Here is a 26659-nt window from a genome sequence, read left to right on the forward strand (position 1 = left end):
TATATATATATATATATATCTCATTTATTTTATCCATTCATCTGTTGAAGGGCACCTAGATTGGTTACATAGTTTAGCTATTGTTAATTGAGCTGCTATAAATATTGATGTGGCTACATCACTGAAGAATGCTGATTTTAAGTCCTTGGGTATAAACTGAGAAATGGGATAGCTGGGTCAAATGGTGGTTCGTTCCATTCCAAGTTTTCTGAGGAATCTCCATACTGCTTTCCAAAGTGGTTGTACCAATTTGCAGTCCCTCCAGTAATGTATGAATGTGTGTTTCCCCCACATCCTCACCAACACTTATTGTTGCTTGTATTCTTAATAACTGCCATTCCGACTGGAGTGAGATAAAATCTTAGAGTAATTTTGATTTGCATTTCTATAATTGCTAAAGATGTTGAACATTTTTCATATATTTGTTGATTGATTATATTTCTTCTGTGAAGTGTCTGTTCAGTTTATTAGCCCATTTATTGATTGGGCTATTTGGTTTTTTTTCTGTTAAGTTTTTTGAGTTCTTTATATATCTTGGAGATTAATGCTCTGAGGTGAATGTGATAAATATTTTCTCTCATTCTGTAGGCTCTCTCTTCACGTTATTGATAGTTTCCTTTAATGAGAAGAAGCTTTTTAGTTTGAATCCATCCCATTTATTGATTCTTGATTTTACTTCTTGCACTTTAGGAGTCTTTTTAAGGAAATCAGATCTTAAGCTGACATGATAAAGATTTGGACCTACTTTTGCTTCTATTAGGTGCAGAGTCTCTGGTTTAGTGCCTAAGTCTTTGATGGACTTTGAGTTGAATTGTGTGCAGGGTGAGAGATAGGGGTTAATTTTCATTTTGTTACATGTGGATTTCCAATTTTCCCATCACCATTTATTGAATAGGCTATCTCCAGTGAATGTTTTTGGCACCTTTGTCTAGAATGAGATAACTGTATTTATGTGAGTTTGTCTTTGTGTCTTCTATTTTGTACCATTTGTCTACTTGTCCATTTTGGTGCCAGTACCATGCTGTTTTTATTACCGTGGCTCTGTAGTTCAGTTTAAGGTCTGGTATTGTGATACCTCCTGTTTCACTCTTCTTGCTAAAGATTGTTTTGGCTATTCTGGGTTTTTAATTTTTCCAAATGAATTTCATGATTGCTTTTTCTAGTTCAATGAAGAATGTCATTGGAATTTTAATTGGAAGTGCATTAAATCTGTATAACATTTTTGGTAGTTTGGCCATTTTGACAATATTAATTCTGCCTATCCAGGAGTATGGGAAGTTTTTCCATCTTTTAAGGTCGTCTTCAATTTCTGTATTTAGTGCTCTGTGATTTTCATTGAAGAAGTCTTTTACCTCTTTTGTTAGATTGATTCCCAAGTTTTTTGTTTGTTTGTTTGTTTGTTTTTTAGCTAATGTGAAAGAGGTAGTTTTCCTAATTTCTCTTTCAGTAGACTCCTCACTGATTTATAGGAACACATTTGACTTATGGGTATTTATTTTATAACCTGCTAGTTTGCTGAATTCATTTATGAGTTTTAGAAGTTTTCAGGTGGAATTTTTTGGCTCTTCTAAATATAGAATCATGTCATTGGCAAATAGTCATAGTTTGAGTTCTTTTCCTATTCATAGCCCTTTAATTTCTTTCTTCTGACTAATTTCTCTGGATAAAGTTTCAAGGTCGATGTTGAATAGGAGTGGTAAAAGAGGGCATCTCTGTCTTGTTCCAATTTTTAGAGGGAATACTGTAAAATTTTCTCCATTTAGAATAATGTTGGCTTTGGGTTTAGCATATATAGCTCCTACAATGTTGAGGTATGTTCTTGCTATCCCTAGTTTTTCAAGCGTTTTTTAACATGAAGGGGTGCTGTATTTTATCAAAAGCATTTTTAGCCACAGCCCTTTTTATATTTTATTTTGAAACAGGGTCTTGCACAGTTGCTTTAGGGCCTTGCTCAGATGAGACGCTGGGATTAAAGGCATGCGCCACTGTGCCTGGCATTTTATTTTATTTTATTTTATTTTGGTACAAGGGATTGAACCTAGGGGTGTTTAACTACTGAGTAACATCCCCGGTCCTTTTTAAATTTATTTTGAGACAGGGTCATGCTAATTTCATAGGGTCTCTCTAACTTGCTGAAGCTGTCCTTAAATTTGTGATCCTCCAGCCACAGCCTCCCAAATCACTGGGACTACAGGTATGTGCCACCTTGCCCAGCTCCCTTCCTTGTGTTTTAAATCTTATCTAGATTATTTGTAATACTTAATACAATGTAAATGTTATATAAATAGTTGTTATACTGTATTGTTTAAGGAATAACAAGAAAAATATCTGTATATATTAAATACAGATTCATTTCCTTACCCCTTAGGTATTTGCTACACACACCCTACCTTTTTTTCCAATTTCAACTGAGTTTAATCCTTGGTTACTAAGTCATTCTCTCCAAATTATTGCTTTCTCCAAAAATATGTTCCCTCAATATGTAGGGAGTTAGGTACAAAAGCTTGGGAATGCAATTTTTAAGTATAGATCCTATGGTAAATAGTGAAATGCCTTTAAAGATAACTTTCCTCCCAAGCAGTATATTTTACAAAACAGGTTTTCTTGCATTTGTATTATCAAAAATTACTTTTTAAAAAATGAATATAATAAGACACTGGCATATTAAACATAATGCATTCTCCTTTACATTGGAATCCACACTGATACCAAAAATATAGTGTGCATTGAAGCATTTCAGTAACCATTAATGAGACAGCAAGTATGTTTTTTTCTGTGAGGACTCTTGATATTAAATTATTTTTAGACACACAAAGGTATAACTTGATAGCAAAAGCAGTATGGATTTATTTTGCTAGTATTTTGACAATTAAATTGGATTGCTAATAACTCTGTAGTGATAGATATAAAACAGTAGTGATAGATATAAAAATTCAGACAGGTGTTCATTTATAAACCTAGTAGTATTTACATTATGTAGTCTGGGAGAGATTTTAAGGTTTCAGATGGAATGTTAGGTTTGTAAGTTTTCTTTATAGAATCTCAGATCCTCTTGAGGGGGTGTGGAATATACCTGCATTCATTAGCTTAAAATCAATGTAGTCTTACCTAAGTAATTTGCACAGGAGTGAATGTCATGATTTAAAGTCGAGATCTATGTTAAATTGAAATGCATCCTTTCCAATCTTTGGGATTTCCCCCTTTTTGAAATGTATGAAACTTAGAAAACAGCTGGGTTCAGTGGCCCACACCTCTAATCTAGTGGCTGGGGAGACTGAGGCAGAAGGATCGTGAGTTCAAAGCCAACCTTAGTAACTTAGTGGAGGCCTTAAGCAACATGGCAAGACCCTGTCTCAAACTAAAATATATATAAAAAAAAGGAGGGCTGGGGGATTAGGCTCAGTGGTTCAGCACCCTTGGGTTCAATTTCTGGTACCAAAATAGTTACATTATTAAAGACTTTAGCCAAGCCTGGTGGCACATACCTGTAATCCCAGTGACTTGGGAAACTGAGACAGGAGGATTACAAGTTTGAGGTCAGCCTCAGCAGTTTAGTGAGACCCTAAGAAACTTAGCAAGACTCTGTCTCAAAAAGCAAAACGAACTGGGGATGTGGCTCAGTGGTAAAGCCCCTCTGGGTTCAATTCCCAGTACCTAAATAAATAAATAAGACTTTAAAATCAGATCATCCTTTTCATTTTATGTGGATTTAATCAGAGCACAATTGACATATAATATTCTGGTTTTTCCACGTGTAATTAGAGATCATCCAGTGTTATCACCCTTAAGTTTGTTCTTTAAATGTGTTATTAGTTGTAGCTAACAAGGTTTACACAGCAGTAATTTTTATCAAGTCTGTACATGCAAGTAAATTTTCTAAGACATGTGCCTTTGTACACTATTTATGAATTCTCTCAATCATGATTTTTTTATAAAAAGGCAAAAAAAAAAAAAAAAAGTAGAAGGAAAGGAAATACTGCCAATGCTGAGGGCTTTTTTCTTTTATCTTCCCGGTGCTGGGAACTGGCTAGCCAAGATGGTTCTTCTTCCTTTTATATGGACTATGAGAAGGATCAGGTTTCAGTTCTTGGCATTGTACCACTTGTACATCAGAAGGTACTCTAGAAATGAAGTCACATGGTTCATTGTTATCAACTGCATACAGACTCCAAAGTGTTTTTTGAATTTATTGATGCCCCAGACAAGGACAATGTATCTTAGTGGAGAGAAGTACAAGATGACTATAAACACGCAGAGGACTACAGTAGCCAGCCAGCTTAAGAATGGGATAGTCCAGTTAAAAGTATATACTTTCAGTATCACAGATTTCAAGTTTATAACATAAGGTTATTGAAAAAAATTGGGTAGAGATGTGCAGTCAGCTTTCACGAGTCAGTATATAGTTCCAGCTACCCCTTTTTTAGCCATCTGGTGCCTTTTGATAAGATAGCCATTAAAGTCGTAAGATAGGAGGAAAGGACAGTGGGAAGGCTGTTCCTTGGCTATTGAGCTATTGACAGTTTTGAACATCAGCAGCTGTTTAGAGTAGATAGAGGGTCTCAGTTGGAGAATATCAGGAAAGCTACCACACATGCTTTGAGTGGCAGGGAAGATGATGCAATTAGAAACATCACTTTTGCCCCCTTGCTGGGCCTTTGTCCATTTCATCTGGTCTTTCAGTTTGCTGAGAAAATCTCTCCATTTATATGTTCATGAATAGGGTTTCCATTCCTTGTCTGTTAAATGGTCTAATTGAACTAGTTGCTGTGGAGTATTTTCTGAATGCCTTCTCTGATATTTTGTAACACTTTATTCAGATTGAGAGGCATGGGGAAGTAAGGGGAAATTTGTATTGATAAATTTGTATTGATATTGATAAGGTTAGAGAAATCACTAACGAAACGTTGAGTAAGAATCCATGTGAGGAATACTTGCCAAACCTGCTCAATGTTAAAAATTCAAGTTTATACTTACTAAGAAAATAAGCAGTTACTCTTCTGCTCAGTGAAGTATCCATCTGCATCTGCTGTTAACAAGTATAACATATATAATATTGTTTGCTCCATTTTAATCACAAGTATTTCCCCTTTCCCTCTCCTCTCCCTAAACTCCTTCTACTCTATTGGTTTCCTTCTATTTATTTTTAAATTGGTACATATGGTTATATATAGAATTGGAATGAATTGTGATATATTCATACATGCACATAGCATAATTTACTGTAGATGGTATGGGTCATTATGATGCCTGGGGCTATGGAAATGGGCCTGCTGTTTCCCTCTGGATGTCTGTAGGACTTCTTTGTTCTGGTGCTCTGAAATTTCATGAGGATGTTCTTGGTGTGGGTGTTTTTCACTTGTTGTTCACACAGTAGAGTTTGCAACATGTCTGCTTGAAAAAAAATCTTGTGTTATTCCAGTAATTTGCCCTTCCCTTTTCTTGGTTTCCTTTTTTGGACCTTAAAAGGGTGTGTAGAGCTTTGGGGTGCTCGGGTTTTTGTTGTTGTTGTTGTTGTTTGGGAGGGGGAACTGGGGAGAGAAAACCTAGATAAAAGTGCCTTAGGAGAACGGAGCCAGGAAGTTTCAGAAAGCAGACCACTATATTTTGAACATTTTTCTGGTTTTATTTGTTTTTCAATTTTTTTAATTTTAGTGCATTGTAGTGGGGTTAATTTTGACATATTCATAAATGCATATAACAGTTTTCTCCATTTCAATCCCTGAGGCTACCCACTTCTTTCCCTTTTACTCTCCCTTCCTTCCTCACCCGATCCCCTTCCTCTCCTCTATCAGCCTTGCTTCTATTTATTTATTTGTTTTGTGCATTATAATTATATATAAAATCAGAATGCATTATAATAGATTCATACATGCACATGGAATACTTCAGTCAACTTTATTCCCCAGTTTCCCCTTTGCCTCACTTATTCCCTCACCCCTGGTTCTCTGCTTCTATTCTACTGTTCCTTCTATTTTCACAAGATCCTCCTTTCATTATTCCTTTTTTCTCTCTAGCTTCCACGTGAGAGAAAACATTTGACCTCTGACTTTCTGGGTCTGGTTTATTTTGCTCAATTTGATGTTCACCATTTCCCTCTGTTTGCCAGCAAATGCCATTATTTCATTATTGTTTATGGCTAAGTAGAACTCCATTGTGTGTATGTATCATATTTTCTTTATTGTTAGGTGCCTAGTCTGGTTCCATAACTTAGCTGTTGTGGATTGTGCTAAACATTGGTGTGGTATCACTATAGTACTTATTTTTAGTTCTTTTGGATAAATGCCAAGCTTCTTTTTTAATCTCTCTGCATCTTACTGTTTTCTTGAAAGTTAATTTATTATTTTTATTACACGTTGAGAAATAGTAGATACAGAGTCATGCTAACAAATAGAAGATTCAGAAGCTTTCTGAACATTGCCTTCTATTCTCTCAAAGTTCTTTCTGTTCCTCTTTTATAAGTCTGTATTTGATTACTTTAGGTTCTCTCTGAATAACCTTGAATAAACTCCTTTTCTCGATATCCTTGATCTGTTTACATCTTTTGCTGTGTAAGGTAATATTCTCAGGTTCTAGGGATTAGAAAATGAATATATCTTTTATTCAGTTATTTTTCAGTTATTTTAGAATTTCTTTCAACTCCCCCCTCCAGAGTATAGGTTTTGTATTTTTGCTTAAATTTAACAAGTATTGTATTTGTGATGCTATCAAATTGTTCTTTTTTTAAAAAAAATTTTCCTTTCCTTTCTTTTTAAAAATTTTATTATTTAGTTTATTTATTTTTGTAGTGCCCAGAATCAAATCCTCTGTTTTCATTTATAGTAGGCAAGTGCTGTACTACTGAGCCATGTACCCAACCCTCACAATTGTTTTCTTGTGTTTTAGATTGTTCTTTGCACATGTACAACGGATTTTTGTATCATATATGGGAAACTTGCTGATCTCATTTATTAGTTCTAATAGTTTTTAGTGAAGTACTTGGGATTTTTTAAAATTTTAATTTGTTATGCATGACAACAGAATGCATTACAATTCGTATTATACAGAGCACAATTTTTCATATCTCTGGTTGTACACAAAGTAGAGTCATATCCTTCGTGTCTTCATACATGTATTTAGAGTAATGATGACCATCATATTCCACCGTCTTTCCTACCCCTATCCTCTCTCCCTTTCTTTCACTCCCCTTTCCCCTATCCAGAGTTCCAAATTATACTGGGCAGCAAAATGAAACCCTGACTCAAAAGCAAAACAAACATTAATATTTATGAAACATGTACCAGAGGTGCTGTCTTAGCCAACTTTTTCACCACTGTGACTAAAGGACCAGTCCAGAACAACTGTAGAGGAGAAAAGTTTTCTTTAAGGGCTGACAGTTTCAGAGGCCTCAGTCCATAAATGGCTGGCTCCATTTCTCAGAGCTCAAGGTTAGGCAGGATATCATGGTGGAAGATTGAGGCAGAGGGAAGCAGCTCACTTGATGATCAGGAAGCAGAGAGAGAGTGACTCCACTCTTCAAATACAAAATATATACCCCATAGCCACACCCACAATGAACCAATTCCTCCAGCCACATCCCATGTATCTCCAGTTACCTCTCAATTAATCCCTTCAGGGATTAATTCACTAATTAAGTTAAGGCTATAGCTTAATCATTTATCCTCCAAACCTTGCATTGTCTCACATATGTGCTTTTGGGGGACATCTTACATCCAGACCATAACAGGTGCTTTAATGCATGTGTGAGGGCATAGGATCTCACTCATAACACCACAAATCTTGGGAATTTCAATTTATTTAGCTTATGACTTCCAGTTCTGCTGTAAAATCACTTACCTCTATATGGCATGTTAAGAAAAGCTATGGGCCAGCAAGCAAAAGTTTGGAGTTCTAATTCTGGCACATCCATTTATCAGTCGTATGTCCTCAGAAGTCATATGAGCCCCATCGTTACGTTCTTCATCTCAGTAAAATGGAGCTATCCCATTTTCAATCTTTGTAGTGATATTTAACTTCAGTGGCATAAGTTATATGTGTAACTGGGTATTTATATAGCACCAAAGTGTCTCCCTGGAAATTATTAGATTTTGCTGAATAACACACCATCTCAAAACACATTAGTCTAAATCAGTAAACATCTACAATGTCTGAAATTCTGCAGGTTTTCAAATAAGTTTTCTGTCCTGGCTGGCTCAGTTTGGGTCATCTATGTCTTGACAGGCACTTGTGGCCCTTTTTGTAATCTACTATGATCTACCATGGAGTCTAAACTACAGGAGAATAACAAATTACTTGCAGTCAGTAAATCTTGTAAACATCACTTTAAGTCGTGAAAATCACCAACAATGAGACGAACATTAATGATTGAAATACTGAAAAGTAGGCCATATTACTTAGTGTTCCAGAACCCCCAAAATGTGTAGTAGAATATAATTCTGAGGAAGTAAAGGGAAACCCAAATTAAGGGGAATTCTACAACATATCTTGTCTGTACTTTTAAAAATGTCACTGTGATAAAAATCAAGGAAAAGCCGAGGAGCTACTCTAGACTGGAGGTGATTAAAAATATGAGAAGAACTACTAACTACAATGTGTAATACATAAATACATACTGAACTTGGGGGAAAATAGCTATAAAGGACACTATTAGTACAATTTGCAAATATTATTCTATATTTTAATGATTTATATTTAATTTGTTATAAACTATAAATAGTTTTATATCAGCATTAAATGCCCTAATGTTGATAAATTTACTATACTATCTATGAGAAAATGCTTGATCTTAAGGAATGTATAAGGAAATATTTTGGAGTAAAAACATTCAGTGGTTACAATATATTCATAGATGATTCAGAAATATCTACAGAGAAAATGACAAAGCAAATGTGAGGACATTTAACTTTAGGTACATTTGGTTGAAGAATGTGAAATTTTTGTCGTAATTTTGCAATGTTTCCTTAAGTTTGAAGTTACTTTTTTAAAAAATGGGAGGGGCAGTCTTTGCTTATCTCACAAGAAGATTAATATCATAGTTTATGAGCACTCAAAATAATAAGTCACATTGTACTTTTTGAAATAGACAACTAGGAATATGTATGTATATATGTACATATTTTTTCCTAGCAATTGAACCCAGGGATACATAATCACTAAGTCACATCCCCCATCCTTTCTTTATTTTTTGAGATATGGTCCCATTAAGGTTCTTGGGGTCTTGGTAAGTTGCTGAGGCTGACTTTGAACTTGTGATTCTCCTGTCTCAGCCTCCTGAGTCTATGGGATTACAGGTATGTAGTTCCACTATGCCCAGCAGAATTTATCTTTTATCAGAGATGAGCCATTGCAAATATTTGCTTAGAAAAATGAGATGACTAATGCTGTACAATTAAATGGCTATAAAGCATATAGACACTTTAGATGAAGAATATATCAAAGGCAAGGATATGAGTTTAACAACTACAGCTGCCCATTCTGATTGAACAAGGCCCTAATAAGGTGGGAAGTAAGGTCCAAGGCCTTAATTAAAATGGGAATGAAGGATGAGATGGATATATTTTGCTGAAATTAAATTGTCAGGTTGTCACAAATTTTTAGGAATTAAGGAGAAGGGGAAAGAGTGTAATATTAATTTAAGAATTTGAGATTGGATGAGTATAAGTACAGACGTGTCACTACTTAGAGAAACATAAAGCAAGAACTTTATTTTCTAAAATGAAAGTGTAATAATATTTATTTACAATTATAACATTTCCATGGCTTCTTAATGCTTTTAAGTAATAGTCTACAGTCTCTAACATTCCTGTAAAAACCTTTATAATCTTGGGTATTGTTTACTCCTGAATACCTACAATGAGCTTGGTACAAAGAATAGGTGTTAAAGATGAAAAGAAAAATTAAAACAACTGTCATGGATGTTAGAGTGTAGTCATTTATCCAATGAATGCACATGAAATGCTCACTTTGTGACATTTATTTGCAAGGCACTGGGAACACAACAGAGATTTTTAAAGTTAAAGATCTGCTCTCATGAATGTTATGCTTTAGTGAGGTAGGTCAGTACAACAAGTTAAGTATGTACTGGTAGAAAATTCTAGAAAAATACTAAGACAAGCTAAGAGCTGAACTTTCCAACTAGTATACCACAAATGTTCATAGCTATGCCATGATATATTGATCATCTGGCGTATCAGAAGTGTCCAACCAGTGTGTCCAACATGTCCAACTCAAGATGTCAACATCCAAAGTCACAAAGCCTCTTATTATAAGAAGCTTGTTAAGGGCATCTCAGAGAATGGTCTGAGCATGGAATTCCAAATGTACCCATTTTGATTGGGCAGCAAGGAGATTGGGCAGGGTTTTCTAGTAGGTATAGCTCCAGATAATAACTAACTCAAAGCTTCAGCAACATAAGCTGCTATAAGAATTTATGGTCAGTCTTCAAGGTTTATCATTAATTGATAAAGATTTTTGGAAAAAAACTTGAAACCTTATACAATTCAATAAATTCTATCATTAGTATATTTTCTAATAATTTAATAATGTGAAGAAAATATTATTTTTAATCAATCTCCATGTTGATATATGCAAATTTGTTCAATTTAATCTCATATTCCATAAGTCCTATATCCTTTACCTAGTGGCAAATTTATGTTTTTCCACAATTATGAGATTAGTGTTTGTTTTCTTCACTATACAGTAGGATACATAAGAAAAAATAATAGGCCAATTTATTTATATGGAAAGATGGTTATTATAGCTTCATTCAAAGCACAGAATCTTTTGCATGTTATTTTTTGTTGAATGAATAAATTAATGTAGCTATTAGTCAACTATTAAGCCTCTTGTGTAATTTTTTTTTTGTTTTTTATCTTCCCTGTCCACATTAGACCTTTTCTCTTTATGTTTGTAACTCTTGATTGGACAGTACTCACTACTGGCAAAGAACTGGGCAAAACAACTAATTTTCAAACCACAATGACTGTTCAGTACCATGGAGAGCAACAAATGACTGTCAAGCAAAGTTGTGGTCACACTAACCTGAATATGCTATTATTTAGTACTCATTGAAAGAGAAAAATAAAAAGCTATGAAAAAGGATAGTGTACAAAAGATTGACTACANCCTTCCTTTCCCTTCTCAGTCCTACCTCCCCTCTTCCTCTGCTTTCCTACCCCTATCCTCTCTCCCTTTCTTTCACTCCCCTTTCCCCTATCCAGAGTTCCTTTAATCCTCCCATCCCCGCCCCCCCCCACCCCCCCCACACACAGCATATTATGAATTAGCATTCTTAAACCAGAGAAATCATTCAGCATTTGTTTTTTGGGGATTGGCTTGCTTCATTTAGCAGTAGATTCTCCTACTCCATTCATTTACCTGCAAATGCCATGATTTTATTCTCTTTTAATGCTGAATAATATTCCATTGGGTATATATACCACATTTTCTTTATTCATTCATGTACTGAAGGACATTTAGGTTGGTTCCACAGTTTAGCTATTGTGAATTGTGCTGCTATAAATGTTAATGTGGCTGCATCCCTGTAGTATACTGTTTTTATGTCCTTTAGGTATAGACCAAGGAGTGGGATAGCTGTGTCAGAAGATGGTTCCATTCCCAGTTTTCCAAGGATTCTCCATATTGCTTTCCATATTGGCTGCACCAATATGCAGTCCCATCAACAGTATATAAGTGTCCCTTTTTCCCCCACATCCCCGCCAACACTTATTATTGTTTGTATTCTTTTAAAAAAATATTTATTATTATTATTATTATTATTATTATTAGTTATAGGTGGATACAATATCTTTATGTGGTGGTGAGGATCGAACCCAGTGCCTCACGAATGTGAGGCGAGCGCTCTCCCTCTGAGCCACAATACCAGCCCTGTTTGTATTCTTTTTTTTTTTTTAATTTTTATTGTTGGTTGTTCAAAACATTACATAGTTCTTGATATATCATATTTCACACTTTGATTCAAGTGGGTTATGAACTCCCATTTTTACCCCGTATACAGATTGCAGAATCACATCAGTTACACATCCATTGATTTACATATTGCCATACTAGTGTCTGTTGTATTCTGCTGCCTTTCCTATCCTCTGCTATCCCCCCTCTCCTCCCCTCCCCTCCCCTCTTCTCTCTCTACCCCCTCTACTGTCATTCATTTCTCCCTCTTGTATTATTTTTCCTTTCCCCTCACTTCCTCTTGTATGTAATTTTGTATAACCCTGAGGGTCTCCTTCCATTTCCATGCAATTTCCCTTCACTCTCCCTTTCCCTCCCACCTCTCATCCCAGTTTAATGTTAATCTTCTTCTCATGCTCATCGTCCCTACTCTGTTCTTAGTTACTCTCCTTATATCAAAGAAGACATTTGGCATTTGTTTTTTAGGGATTGGCTAGCTTCACTTAGCATAATCTGCTCTAATGCCATCCATTTCCCTGCAAATTCTATGATTTTGTCATTTTTTAGCTGCCATTCTGACTGGAGTGAGATGAAATCTTAGAGTAGTTTTGATTTGCGTTTCTCTAATTTCTAGAGATGTTGAACATTTTTTCATGTATTTCTTGATTGATTGTATATCTTCTTCTGAAAAGTGTCTGTTCAGTTCCTTAGCCCGTTTATTAATTGGGTTATCTGTTTTTTTGGTGTTAAGGTTTTTGAGTTCTTTATATATTCTAGATATTAGTGCTCTGACATGCAAGTGGTAAAAATTTGTTCCCAATTACTAGGCTCTCTATTCACCTCATTGATTGTTTCTTTTGCTGAGAAGAAGCTTTTCAATTTGAATTCATCCCATTTATTTATTCTTGATATTAATTTTTGTGCTATAGGAGTCTTATTAAGGAAGTTGGGACCTAATCCCACATGACCGAGATTAGGGCCTACTTTTTCTTCTAATAGACACATTGTCTCTGATTTAATTCCTAGGTCTTTGATCCACTTTGAGTTGAGTTTTGTGCATGGTAAGAGAAAGGGGTTTGATTTCATTTTGTTGCATATGGATTTTTCAGTTTTCCCAGCACCATTTGTTAAAGAGGCTCTTTTCTCCAATATATGTTTTTGGCACCTTTGTCAAATATAAAATAACTATAATTATGTGGGTTAGTTTCTGTGTCCTCTGTTCTGTACCATTGGTCTACAAGTCTATTTTGGTGCCAACACCATGCTATTTTTGTTAGTATTGCTCTGTAGTATAGTTTAAGGTCTGGTATAGTGATGCTACCTGCTTCACTCTTCTTGCTAAAGATTGTTTTAGTTATTCTGGGTCTCTATTTTTCCAGATGAATTTTATGACTGCCTTTTCTATTTCTGTGAGGACTGTCATTGGGATTTTAATTGGAATTGCATTAAATTTGTATAATGCTTTTGGTAGTATGGTCATTTTGACAATATTAATTATGCCTATCCAAGAACAAGATAGATCTTTCCATTTTCTAAGGTCTTCTCTAATTTCTTTCCTTAGTGTTCTGTAGTTTTTGTTTTAGAGGTCTTTCACCTCTTTTGTTAAGTTCATTCCCAAGTTTTTTTGTTGTTGTTTTTGTTTTTGTTTTCTTGAGGCTATTGTATATGGGGTAGTTTTCCTCATTTCTCTTTCGGAAGATTTGTCACTGATATACAGAAGTGCCTTTGATTTATGGGTGTTGATTTTGTGTCCTGCTGCTTTGTGAATTTATTTACTAGTTCTATAAGTTTTCTGGTGGAATTTTTTGGGTCTTCTAGGTATAGAATCACATCATTGGCAAATAGTGCTAATTTGAGTTCTTCTTCACCTATCCATATCCCTTTAATTTCTTTTGTCTAATTGCTCTGGCCAGTGTTTCAAGAACTATATTAAATAGAAGTGGTGAAAGAGAGCATCCCTGTCTTGTTCCAGTTTTTAGAGGGAATGCTTTTAATTTTTCTCTATTTAGAATGATGTTGGCCTGGGGCTTAGCATAGATAGCTTTTAAAATTTTGAGATATGTTCCTGTTATCCCTAGTTTTTCTAGTGTTTTGAATATGAAGGGGTGCTGTATTTTGTTGAATGCTTTTTCTGCATATATTGAGATGATCAAATGGTTCTTATCTTTCAGTCTATTGATGTGGTGAATTATATTTATTGATTTCCATATGTTGAACCAATCTTGCATTCCCTGGGATTAATCCCACTTGGTCATGGTGCACTATCTTTGATATGTTTTTGTATTTGATTTTCCAGAATATATTTTTTTTTTATTCATTTTTATGTGGTTCTGAGGATCAAACTCAGGGCCTCACATGTGCTATGCAAGCACTCTACCACTGAGCCACAACCCCAGCCCCAATTTGCCAGAATTTTATTGAGAATTTTTTCATCTATATTCTTTAAAGATATTGGTCTGAAGTTTTCTTTTCTTTTTTTTTTCTTCTTCTTTTTTTTTTATGTGTCTTTGCCTGGTTTTGGAATCAGGGTGATATTGGCCTCATAGAATGAATTTGGAAGTGCTTCCTCTTTTTCTATTTCCTTAAATAAATTGAAGAGTATTGGTATTAGTTCTTCTTTAACGGTGTTGTGGAACTCAGCTGTATATACATCGAGCCCTGAGCTTTTCTTAGTTGGTAGGCTTCTGATGGTGTCTTCTGTTTCATTGCTTAAAATTGATCTGTTTAAATTGAATATATCATCCTGATTCAATTTGGGCAAATCATATGACTCTAGAAATTTGTCAATGCCTAAGACATTTTCTATTTTATTGGAGTACAAGTTTTCAAAATAATTTCTAATTATCTTCTGTATTTCTGTAGTGTTCGTTGTGAGATTTCCTTTTTCATCATGTATGTTAGTAACTTGAGTTTTCTCTCTCCTTCTTTTTATGAGCATGGCTAAGGGTTTGTCAGTTCTATTTGTTTTTTCAAAGAACCAACTTTTTGTTTTGTCATTTTTTTCAATTGTTTCATTTGTTTCAATTTTATTGATTCCAGCTCTAATTTTAATTATTTCCTGTCTTTACTGCTTTTGGTATTGATTTGTTCTTCTTTTGCTATGGCTTTGAGATATAATGTTAAGTCATTTATTTATTGACTTTATCCTCTTTTAAGGAATGAACTCCATGCAATGGACTTTCCTCTTAGAACTGCCTTCATAGTGTCCCAGAGACTTTAGTATGTTGTATCTGTGTTCTCATTCACCTCTAAAAAATTTTTAATCTCCTTGATGTCTTTTGCAGCCCATTGTTCATTCAGTAGCATATTATTTAGACTCCAGGTTGGAGTAGCTTTTATTTCTTATTTTATCATTGATTTCTAATTTTATTCCATTATGATCTGATAGAATTCAAGGTAGTATACCTCCTTTTTTAAATATTTGCTAAGAGTTGCTTAGTGGCATAATATATGGTCTATTTTATAGAAGGATCCATGTGCTGCTGAGAAGAAAGTGTATTCGCTCATTGAAGGATGAAATATTCTATAAATGTCATTTAAATCTAAATTATTGGTTGTATTATTGAGTTCTGTAGTTTCTTTGTTCAACTTTTGTTTGGAAGATCTTTCCAGTGGTAAAAGAGGTGTGTTAATGTTACCCAAAATTATTGTGTTGTGGTCTACCTGATTCTTGAACTTCAGAAGAGTTTATTTGATGAATGTAGGTGCTACATTGTTTGGGGCATATATATTTATAATTGTTAAGTCTTGTTAGTGTATGGTTCCCTTGAGTAGTATATAGTGTCTTTCTTTATCCCTTTTGATTAACTTTAGTTTGAAGTCTACTTTATTTGATATGAGGATGAAAACTTCTGCTTCCTTCTTCAGTCCAAGTGAGTGGTATGATTTTTTCCAACCTTTCCCCTTTAGTCTGTGGATGTTCTTTCCTATGAGATGAGTCTTTTGGAGGCAGCATGTTGTTGGGACTTTTTTTTTTTTTAATCCAATCTGCTAATCTATGTCTATTGATTGGTAAGTTTAGGCCATTAACGTTTAGGATTATTATGGAGACATGATTTGTATTCCCAGCCATTTTTGTTATTTAATTTGACTTCGGGTAGTATACCTGACTTGGTTTCTCCTCTCATTAGTGTGTTCTTTAGTGTAATACCTCCCTCTGCCGATTTTCATCAATGTTTGTTATTTTCTCTTTTTGGAATATTTGCCAAGGATGTTCTGTAGTGCAGGCTTTCTAGTTGTAAATTCTTTTAACCTTTGTTTTGCATGGAAGGTTTTTATTTCATCATCAAATATAAAGCTTAGTTTTGATGGATATAAGATTCTTAGTTGGCATCCATTTTCTTTCAGAGCTTGGTCTATGTTGTTCCATGATCTCCTGGCTTTGAGGGTCTGGGCTGAAAAATCTGCTGAGATACGAATTAGTCTCCATCTATATGTGATCTAATTCCTCTCTCTTGTGGCTTTTAAGATTCTATCTTTATTCTGTATGCTAGGCATTTTCATTATAATGTGCCTCAGTGTAGATATGTTGTAATTTTGTACATTTGGTGTCCTGTATTTGGTTTTCCAATTATTCTTCATGCTTGGGAAATTTTCTGATATTATCTCATTCATTGAAGAGATTATGCATTTCTTTGGTTTGAAACTCTGTGCCTTCCTCTATACCAGTAACTCTTAGATTTGGGCTTTTGATGCTCTTCCATTATTCTTGGGTGTTTTATTCATGGTTTCTTACTGTCTTCACTGTGTATACTTTGTCTTCATTATCTGACATTCTGTCTTCCAAGTGATCTAGTTTGTTGGTTATACTTTCTATTGAGTTTTTTATTTGGTTTATTGTTTTCTTTATTTTAAGGATTTCTGACTTTTTTTTTTTTTTATTCCAGAGTCTCTATCTCTTTCTTGATGTAATCTTCTGCTACCTGTATTTTTTCTCTCTTATCTCTTTGTTGGAGTGATCAATTTCTGCCTGTATTTGCTCATTTAGGCCATTCTTTAATTTACAGATCATTTTAATTATGAACCTTCTGAAGTCCTTCTCTGACATTTCATCAACTTCTCTGTCCATGGGTTCTGTTATTGTAGTATCCTGGTTTGTTTGGGGCACTTTCCTCCCTTGTTTTTTCATGTTGTCTATGTGTCTTCCTTTCTTGCAGTGTGGATCTGAGACATTACAGTTTCTACCCTATATTCTTATAGTGTCTGTGCAAATTGTCTGTACCTCACCTTGATGTTGGGCTTCCAGACCTTGCTGGTGTCCTTCAATGTATGCTACTGCTACTAAAGGTGGTGGCAGCAATAGCTGAGGTAACTCGAGTTAGTAGTGGAAGTGCCCCAAGATGAATGCAATGTCTTACAGAAATGGGACTGAAAGGGTGAGCCTTATGTCTTTGGGATGCTCACTCTGAGATGTATATGCTTCTAGTCCCTGTCTCTTGTTAAAAGGTAGGGGCTACTGCATGGAGAAGGCTATGGTGATGTCTGCAGTGCCCCAAGATGGAAGTGGGTTCGGCTTTTGCTTCCAGGTGTGTATGTTGGGATGGGGGCAGACTCGGACCTACCCTGGGCCTGGGTCTGCTCATGTCGGTGTGGACAGATCTAGGCTGGGCATGAGCTCCTGCCGTGGTCTGCTAATCAGAAGATGTGGTGCTGTGCTGGAACCTGAGCTCCAATGGGTATCTCATACTTGGGATTTTTAATGTGGAAGATCATGTCATCTGCAAAGAGATAGTTTTACTACTTCTTTTTAAATTTGGATGTCATTTCTGTTTTTCTTGCCTACTTATTATACCTAGAACTCCAGTATAATTCTGATTAAAGGAGCTTAGAATGGGCATTCTTATCTTCTTTTGGATCTTAGGGAAAGATCAGACATTCCATCATTTATCAATTAAGATGACATTAATTGTAGTTTTCAGAAGTTCCCTTCTATTTCTAGTTTGCTCTTTTTTTTTTTTTTAAATTATAAGGGGCATTGGATTTTGCCAAATGCTTTTTCTGTGCCTATTTTGTCCTTTATATTTTTGATTAGTTGTATTTTACTGATTAATTTCAGATGTCAAACCAATCTTTGCATTTCTGATTTAAATTCTACTGGACTTAAATGTATAATTCTTTATTTATATATTGGTAGATATGGTTTGCTAGTATCTTATTGAGGATTTTTGCCTTAATAATCATAAAAGATATTGATGTATGGTTTTTCTTTCTTTTCTTTTCTTTTTTTAAATGTTATTGTATTTTTTATACATTTATTTACTTATTTTTATGTGGTGCTGAGGATTGAACCCAGGGCTGATATATGGTTTTCTTGTGATACTTTTGTCAAAATTACTTGAGAAGTGTTCCCCTATTTTTCTGTTGTTGTTGTTTTTGTTTTGGGGGAAGAGTTTATGAAGAATTTGTTTACATTCTTCTTAAAATCATTGGTAAAATTGACCAGTAAAGCCATCTATCTTCATATAATTCTTATTTTTAAAACGTATTTTGTTAATTGTTGATGGATCTTTATTTTTATTTACTTATATGCAGTGCTGATAATTGAACACAGTGCCTCACACATGCTAGGCAAGCACTCTATCACTGAGCTACAACCCCAGCCCCCTATAACTCTTAAACTGTGTGTTGATATAGGAAGTCCCTCACAAAGTGAAAGATACGTGCGCGTGCTTGCGCGCGCGCACACACACACACACACCACAGTTGTCTTTGAAAAGGATTGATAATAGTTTGTTAGATCATGTGAAAGGAAAAGTACAAATTCCTTTCTTAAATTTTTAAGTAAAATTTTATGTATATGACCTCTTTAAAAACATTATATGGGTCTGAACTGGGGCTGTAGCTCAGTGGCAGAGCTCTTGCCTAGCATGTGTGAGGCACTGGGTTTGATCCTCAGCACCATATAAACAAGTAAAATAAAAATAAAAAATAAAAATAAGAACCATTATATGGGTCAAAGTGGAGATAATTGTAAAATAGTTAAGTTCTTAGAAAACACGTATGTCCTATGAAGATAGAGAACAAAAAGAGTATTGGTTAGTATAACCAGCAAAGGAAACGCCATATTAATCTTTTAAAAATACTTAGTAATATTTTCACCTAATAAGGACATTATCTCATATAACTGTAATGGTGTCATCTCCTCTGAAGGAACCAACAATGATTCAGCAGCAGCATCAATGTAAAGTCCATATTAAGTGTCTACAGTTGTTGCAAAATGTCCTTCATGGCTATTTTAGCCTTTCAGTTCAGATTCTAAATACTGCATATGTTGAATATGGTTATCTTTTTAAAAATTCTTTGAATGTAGAACTTTCGTTACCTACTAAAGATTAATAATATTGACCTTTTTCAATAGTGTATTGTAGAATTCCTGTTTCAGACCTGATGGTGTTTTTTCATAGTCAGAGTCTAGTCAAACAGTTTTGGCAAAGCCACTACATAGATAATCTTTGTACTTCTTGTGACATTATATCAGGAAGAACGAAATATTGGCCATTGAGTGTGGTCATTTGGGCATGGTAAGAGCCCTAGTTCTTTTAATTGTGAGTGTATATTTTCTCTTTGTGCTTCATGAGTTGTATTTAAATACATGGATCTGTATTTAACTTTTTTTTTTTTTTAATATTTATTTATTTTTTTTAGTTATCGGCAGACACAACATCTTTGTTGGTATGTGGTGCTGAGGATCGAACCCGGGCCGCACGCATGCCAGACAAGCACGCTACCGCTTGAGCCACATCCCCAACCCCCTGTATTTAACTTTTTGAGGAACTGTAAGTTTTCCAAAGAGCTGTCTCATTTTATAATCTCACCAATAGTGAAAATTACTGTTGCTCCATAGTCTCACCAACACTGCTATTTTGCTTTATTGATAGTAGCAATCCTAATGAGTTTTGAGGTGGTATCTCATTGTAGGGTTATTTTTGTTTTGTTTTGTTTTGTTTTTGGTACCAGGGATTAAACTGAAGGGCACTTAACCACTGAGCCATATCCCAGCTTTTTTTTTTTTTTTTTTTTTTGATACAGTCCCACTAAATTGCTTAGGGTCTTGTTAAATTGCTAAGACTGGCCTCAAATTTGCAGTCTTCATACCTCAGCCTCCTGAGCTGCTGGAATTACAGGCATGCACCGCCATGCCTAGCTCATTGTAATTGTGTTTGTTTGTTTGTTTTTTAATATTTATTTTTTAGTTTTAAGTGGATAAAATATCTTTATTTTATTTTTATTTTTATGTGGTGCTGAGGATTGAACCCAGGGTCTCATGTGTGCTAGGCGAACACTCTACCACTGAGTCACAACCCCAGCCCATCATTACATTTCTGCAGTGACTAAAGCTATTGAGCATATTTTCTTGTTCTTATTGGCTATTTGTGTATATTTTTTGAGAAATGTGTATTTAAATCCTTTATCCATTTTTTAATTTTTATGTTGTGAATTATAGGTATTCTGTATATATTCTGTATACTAATTCCTTATCAGTATATGATTTGCAAATACTTTCACTTACTGTATAGATTATCTTTCTCTCTGTGGATAGTATTTTTTTGTTACACTAAAGTTTTAAATTTTTATGGAGTCCAATTTATTCTATTTTGTTGTTGTCCTAGTCTGTCTTATGCTACTTTATCAGAATGCCAGTAAAAAGGTAATTTAAAAGAAACCAAATTTGTTTCTCACGGTTCTGCTGGCTAGGAAGTATAATATCAAAGCACAGCACCAAACAAGGGTCTTCTTACTGCCTAATCCCATGGCAGATAGAGAGAAGGCCATAGAGAGAGGGCCAGAAAGATCAAGAGGGAGCTGGCTCAGTGCTAGAGAACTTGCCTCTCACATGTGAGGCACTAGGTTCGATTCTCAGCACCACATAAAAATAAATAGACAAAATAAAGACATTATGTCCATGTATAACTAAAATATATATATAAAGAGAGGGCCAAACTCTCTTTTCTAACAAATCTACACTCAACTAATCCATTCATGAGGGCTCTGCACATGTTAATTAGGGTTGGGCTTCCAGCGCATGAGCTTTGGGGGATGCATCGACACCCATCACACTCATGCTCCGTGTGTCATATCCAGGAAACCATTGCTAATTCAACATCTTGGAAATTTTCTCCTGTTTTCTTTTAGTAATTTTACAGTTTTATCCCTTAATGTCTTTAATCCATTTTTACATTTTTTAAATTTATTTAAATTTTTAAAATTTATTTTAAAATATTCATTTAAATTTTATTTATTTGTTTGTTTGTTTATTTATTTATTTATTTATTTATTTTATTATTATTTTTTTTTTTGCAGTGCTGGATATCAAACCCAGTGGTGCTTCATGCATGCTAGGCAAGTGCTGCACCACTGAGCTCCATCTCTAACCCTTTAATCAATTTTGAACTAATTTTTGAATGTGATTCATGACGAAGGCCATTCTTTCCAGTACTATATTATTTTGATTATTTTAACTTCGTAGTAAGTTTTAAAATCAGGAAGTTTGAGCCCTCTAGCTTTGTTCTTCTGCAGAACAGTTCTCTGGGTGGCTGTGGACCAACCCTCTTCTCTTGCCTTTCTTGCTTTAAGTTCTTAAGAATAATTTTAGAATGTTCTGAGAATCCAAGGTCCTGAGATTAGAAAAGGGCTGACTGAAACAGTCTGGGCTTTGTTCCTCTCTTAGGGAAGTAACATCTTGAGTTTGGGAGGAATTGCCCAGGACAGCCTGGACTTTGTTCCTCCCTCCTCTGAAAGCAGGATGTCCTTCAGAGCTTTGCCCAGTGTATCACATGATCCTTGAAGCTGCCCTTTGGAATCACCTTGTGGTTCAAAATGAGGCACTTGAGCTTTCTTGAGCCTTGGGGGACTGGCTCACAATGGATCTGAGATTTCTTCTGCTTGTCTTTAAGTAATAAATTCTCTTAACTTGTATGTATGTCATGTCTCACCCAACTCAGGCAAATAAGTAACCAGTTTGAGGTGGACATAGCAATAGCCTTGGGTGTAGTGGGCATAAGTGTATGGACTCTTGCTTCTGGCAATTGGCATAATGATGATCTTTGTTGTTCTCCATGCAGTGGATGTCCTGTCTTGGGACTGGAAGTTAGAAATTTGCTTCTCACTCTTTTTCAAGATTGTTTTGGCTATTTGGGGATCATTCCAAATTTCATTTGAATTCTAGGATGGGGCTTTTTTATTCTCCAAAATATGATTTTAGGATTTTGATAAGGATTTGGTTGAATCTATAGATTATATTGTCATTTTAACAATATTGAGACCTTTAGTCCTTAAATATGTAATGTCTTTTCATTTAATATCTCTTATTTATATTAGCAATGCTTTATATTTTTCAGTATGCATGTCTTTTGCATTCCTGGTTGAACTTATTTCTAATTATTTTATTCCTTGTGATGTGTAAACAGAACTATTTTCTTTTGGATTGCTCATTGCTAGTGTGTTAGAATTATGGAAGATTTTTAAATATATATATTTATTTTTTAGTTTTAGGTAGACACAACATCTTTATTTTACATTTATGTGGTGCTGAGGATTGAACCCAGTGCCTCATGCATGCTAGGTGAGCACTCTACGACTGAGCCACAACCCTAGCCCCATGGCAGATTTTTTAATGTTGATTTTGTATTCTGCAACTTTTCTGAATTGATTTATGAGATCTAACAATTTGCAGGGGGTGATTTATGTGTGTAAGCTTCAGGATTTTCTATTGTATAAGATCATGCCATATATAAACAGATCATTTAACATTTTTCTTTCCCATTAGGAAACTTTTTTTTTTTTTTTTTGCCTAGAACTTCTGGTACTGTGTTCAATAGAAGCAGTAAAAGCAGTCACTTTTTCGTCTTAATCCTGATCTTAAGGGGAAAGCTTCACTTTTTTACCATTGAGTGTGATTTTCAATGTTTTTTCTTTCCATATTATGTTGAGAAAGTTCCTTCCTATTCCTAGTTTATTGAGTGCTGTCACTATGGAAGTTATTGGATTTTGACAAATGCTTTCTGCATTAATTGTGCTGACCAGTTCCCCCACTTTATTCTATTCATGTAGTATATTATGTTACCTTGATTGATTTTCATATGCTGAACTGTCTTTGCGTTCTGGGAATAGAGCCCCCTCTTTATGTCATATAATCCTTTTAATGTGCTACTGGATTAATTTGCTAGTCTTTGGTTGAGGATTTTTGCATGGGTAGTAATAAGATATTGATGTATGCTCCTCCTTTATCCCATCCCTTGGCATCTCTTTGGATTTGGTATCAGGCCTGATAGAATGAGTTAGGAAGTGTTTCTTCATTGCTTAGTATTTGGAAAAGTTTGAGAAAGTTTGATGTTAATTCTTTTTTAAATGCTTGGTAGATTTCATTAATGTAGCAGTTGTACCTGTACTTTTTTTATGGGAAGGAACCTGGCTCTGTTTTAACTGATAAATTCTCCTTTAGTTGTAGGCCTTCTCGGATTTTCTGTTTTCTTTTCTTTTCTTTCTTTCTTTCTTTTTTTTTTTTTTTTTTTTNGTTTATTGTGCACATGCATTAAACCTTTAAAGTATTTCACAGTTTTAACTCTTAATTCTAAAGTAGCATCTTCATCACATACAAAAATAGTTCGAGGATGCTGCTGGAAAGCTGAAACAGTCCACATGTGATTGACTCCTTCTTCTATTGCTTTGTACAGGGCAAATGCCTTGTGTGCACCTGTTATGAGGATCATCACTTCTCTAGCATCCATCACTGTCCCCACACCAACAGTGAGGGCCATAGTTGGCACTTTTGACAAATCTCCATCAAAATATTTTGCATTTGCCAAAATGGTATCCATTGCTAGAGTCTTTAATCTTGTCCTTGACACTAAACTGGATCCTGGCTCATTGAAAGCGATATGACCATCTGGACCAATTCCTCCAACAAAGAGATCAATTCCTCCAGCTTCTTTTATTTTCTTTTCAAATGCATCACATTCTGCTTGTAAATCTGCAGCGTTTCCATCAAGGATATGAGCATTGTTAGGATCTATATCAATATGCTTAAAAAAGTTATTCCACATATAAGAATGGTAGCTTTCAGGATGATTTCTTGGAAGTCCTACATATTCATCCATGTTAAAAGTCTTCACATATTTAAAAGAAAGGTCTCCACTCTTGTGATATTCTATTAGTTTTTTATAACATCCTAAAGGTGTACTCCCTGTTGGTAAGCCCAGTGTAAAGTATCTGTCCTGTCCAGGTTTGAACTGAATGATGCGATTACAGATGTATTTGGCTGCCCATTCACTAGCCAAGTCATAATTATCAAGAATCACAAGCCTCATTATAGTGATACACAGCTTCCAACACAAGAAGTTCCAACCAGCGGACTCTCTGGCTTTTCCGAGGCTGGAACAGCGGGAAACCGGGTCTTGCTTATTACCTTGCTAAATTTCTGAGGTTGGGCTTAAATTTGTGATCCTCCTACCTCAGCCTCCTGAGTTCCTGGAATTATAGGTGTGCACTACAACCATGCCTGACTTAAAACTTGATATCTTCACAGTTTTTGTTCTAAAAATCTACTTTATAGGGAAATAGAACATTATAAGTAATAATTAAATGAGGTATTTGCTTATCTTTATATTGTTGGTAAACAATAAAAAATACAGCTTCTTAAACTTTGACAGAAAAGATAGATTTCAAGCTGGGTATAGTGAGTGTTGCACACTTATAATCCTTTTGAGATCTGCCTGGGCAACTTAGACCCTCTCTCAAAAAAGGTGGAGGGCAGGGACAAGGGATGTAGATCATGGGTAGAGCACTTTCCTAGCATGTGCAAGGCCTTGGGTTAAATCTCCAGCAGGGGAAGAAAAAAAAAAAAAAGAAAAGAAACAAGACAGCTTTTAAACTTTATTGCTGAAATATGTAAGGACTGTTTATACAAAATAAATAGATGGCTACTCTTTGAAAAATAAGGAAAAGCCATAAGATAGTTAATGCAAAATTTAATTCTAATAGTTTAGAACTTCTGAAGTGTGAAAATTGATTATTAAGTGTAAGGCCATTGAGAGTGGTGCCAGGGTCTGCTCAGCTGAAACCTAAAGACTGGCTTCAATATTTTATCAGGATCATAACATCTTTTCAGATAAAGGATGAACAATACAGAACGGCTACTGTCAGTCTTACTCATTGTAGGTGAGCAGGTTTTATGGAAGGCCTTGTTTGGAATTGTTTCCTGTTGCAGAGGTCATTTGAGTCCCCAAAAGATCTGCATATGTAGGCTGCTTTTCCTGTCCTCAGTGCCCAATGGCTTCCAGTAGCACTGTGCATAAATTAAGTGCAAATCAACACCTTGCTCATTTGGCCTCCAGAGGGCTGCATTGTTTTGCAGACTGATGACCAAGGACATTTGTCTCTGGGACAGTATACAGTTTGTTTAAAAACAGGTTTTTCTCCCCTCGATGAAAACAGGATTTTGCTTCACTTGGTAGAAGTGTTTATGTTTGGATTTTAAATTAAGTTTTATAGCATTAGAACTATTAAGATTTTACTCATTTCAATTAAAAAAAAAAAGAAACCAAGTATTCCTCTTTAGCTAATTTTAGCAAGTATTCCTCTTTAGCTAATTTTGAGTTAGCTGCTGAATGCTGGTCAAGTCTGGTCAAGTTTTCACGTGGTTTGATGTGCAAACACCTTACACATATGTGGAATCCTGAGGAGTATTAAATAATTCAATTTGGATGAAGAAGAAACTGAAGAGGACGTTAGACTACCCAGGTAAATAGAGTTTATTATTTATAATGAACCACTTTGTTGTAAGGTATACACTTCAGTACCTCAGTAGGCCTAGAAGCCACCCTGGGAACCAGCAGGGTTGCTGGTGACTTAGAACTGCACTTAAAATGTTCCTGGCAGGGCCGCCCCAGACCCCACGTGGGACTTCTGAGAAGTCTTTCCCTTATTTTATCTTTCCTGTAGGTCTGCAGAAATATTATAAGGGAAGAGTTTTCTCACCTCTGCCCTCAGGCAGAGAGAGGCCTTACCAAGCCGAAACAGATTCCTGGGGTTCATGTGCTGTTCAGCTGATTACTTTTTGAAGGAGGGTGGGAGGGAGATAGGCAGTGAGGAACTTTTAGAAATAGGATTTAAGTGGCTTGACAGCCCAGTCTAGGTACCCATGTGTGGGAACAGTTATTTTGGTGTTGATAATATTGGTGGTGATGTTACAATAAGGAAAAAGAGTAAGCAGTAGTTTTCACCTGTGGGGGCCTGGCTTTCTCTGTAACTACCTCCTCTGCTCAGCAAGGCATTTTATTTAACCACTTTGGCAGCCAGATTGCAGAAGCTGTGACTGCCCTGGAGCTTGGGCTTTTGGTGACTGGTCTTAGAGGTCCTGAGGCCTTATAATGAGACCTAGAAAAAGGACACTGGCTTCTTAATTGTAGAGGCAACATTGCCAACTTCCGTGTTTATGTAGAGCTGTCCTTTACAGGTTGGGGAGATTCCTGTGCTATGAAACCTTGGCATCTGATCTGTGGTCTCTCTCCAGTGACCTTGGTGGCAAGAATGTGGTCATTCCCTTAACTCCTTACTACACACTGTTCTAGTTGATACCATTAACATACACATGGCTGTATTTCCAGGGAAATTAGATGTTCATGTTCTGGGGCTTAAGGGAATTGGCCTATGGCCAATCCATTTTCCATATGCATTTTGGCAACATTTATTTAGTACCTACTAGACACTAAAGAGCAGCATTCAAATCATTTGATCAAACTGTGAAAAGGGATTGTTC

The 26659-nt window shown here is 35.4% G+C and overlaps 2 protein-coding genes across 8 annotated transcripts in view; one reads left to right on the top strand and one right to left on the bottom strand.

Annotated features, from left to right (window-relative positions):
* The window catches only part of Ninl (ninein like), a 152302-nt gene that overhangs the window by 41176 nt on the left and 84467 nt on the right, over positions 1-26659 (top strand). For 2 of the 7 annotated variants that reach the window (XM_048790409.1, XM_048790410.1), the window contains exon 1: positions 25297-25641. The exons of 2 other annotated variants lie outside the window; for them this stretch is intronic. In XM_048790409.1, coding sequence (XP_048646366.1) covers positions 25605-25641 — 37 coding nt within the window. In that variant the 5' untranslated portion in view covers positions 25297-25604. Of the gene's footprint in view, positions 1-19643; positions 19680-25296; positions 25642-26659 lie in introns of those variants that run through there. 3 more of the 7 variants (XM_048790407.1, XM_048790408.1, XM_048790405.1) reach the window with 3 other exon arrangements.
* LOC107148372 (glucosamine-6-phosphate isomerase 2) lies at positions 23415-24288 on the bottom strand (the record flags this gene model as incomplete). The annotated part of the gene is made up of 1 exon (XM_015492999.2): positions 23415-24288. A coding segment is annotated over exon 1 (795 nt), but the record flags the coding sequence as incomplete, so codon positions are not given.

Source organism: Marmota marmota, unplaced genomic scaffold (genome assembly GCF_001458135.2).
Source record: "Marmota marmota marmota unplaced genomic scaffold, marMar, whole genome shotgun sequence".
Lineage (NCBI taxonomy): Eukaryota > Metazoa > Chordata > Mammalia > Rodentia > Sciuridae > Marmota > Marmota marmota.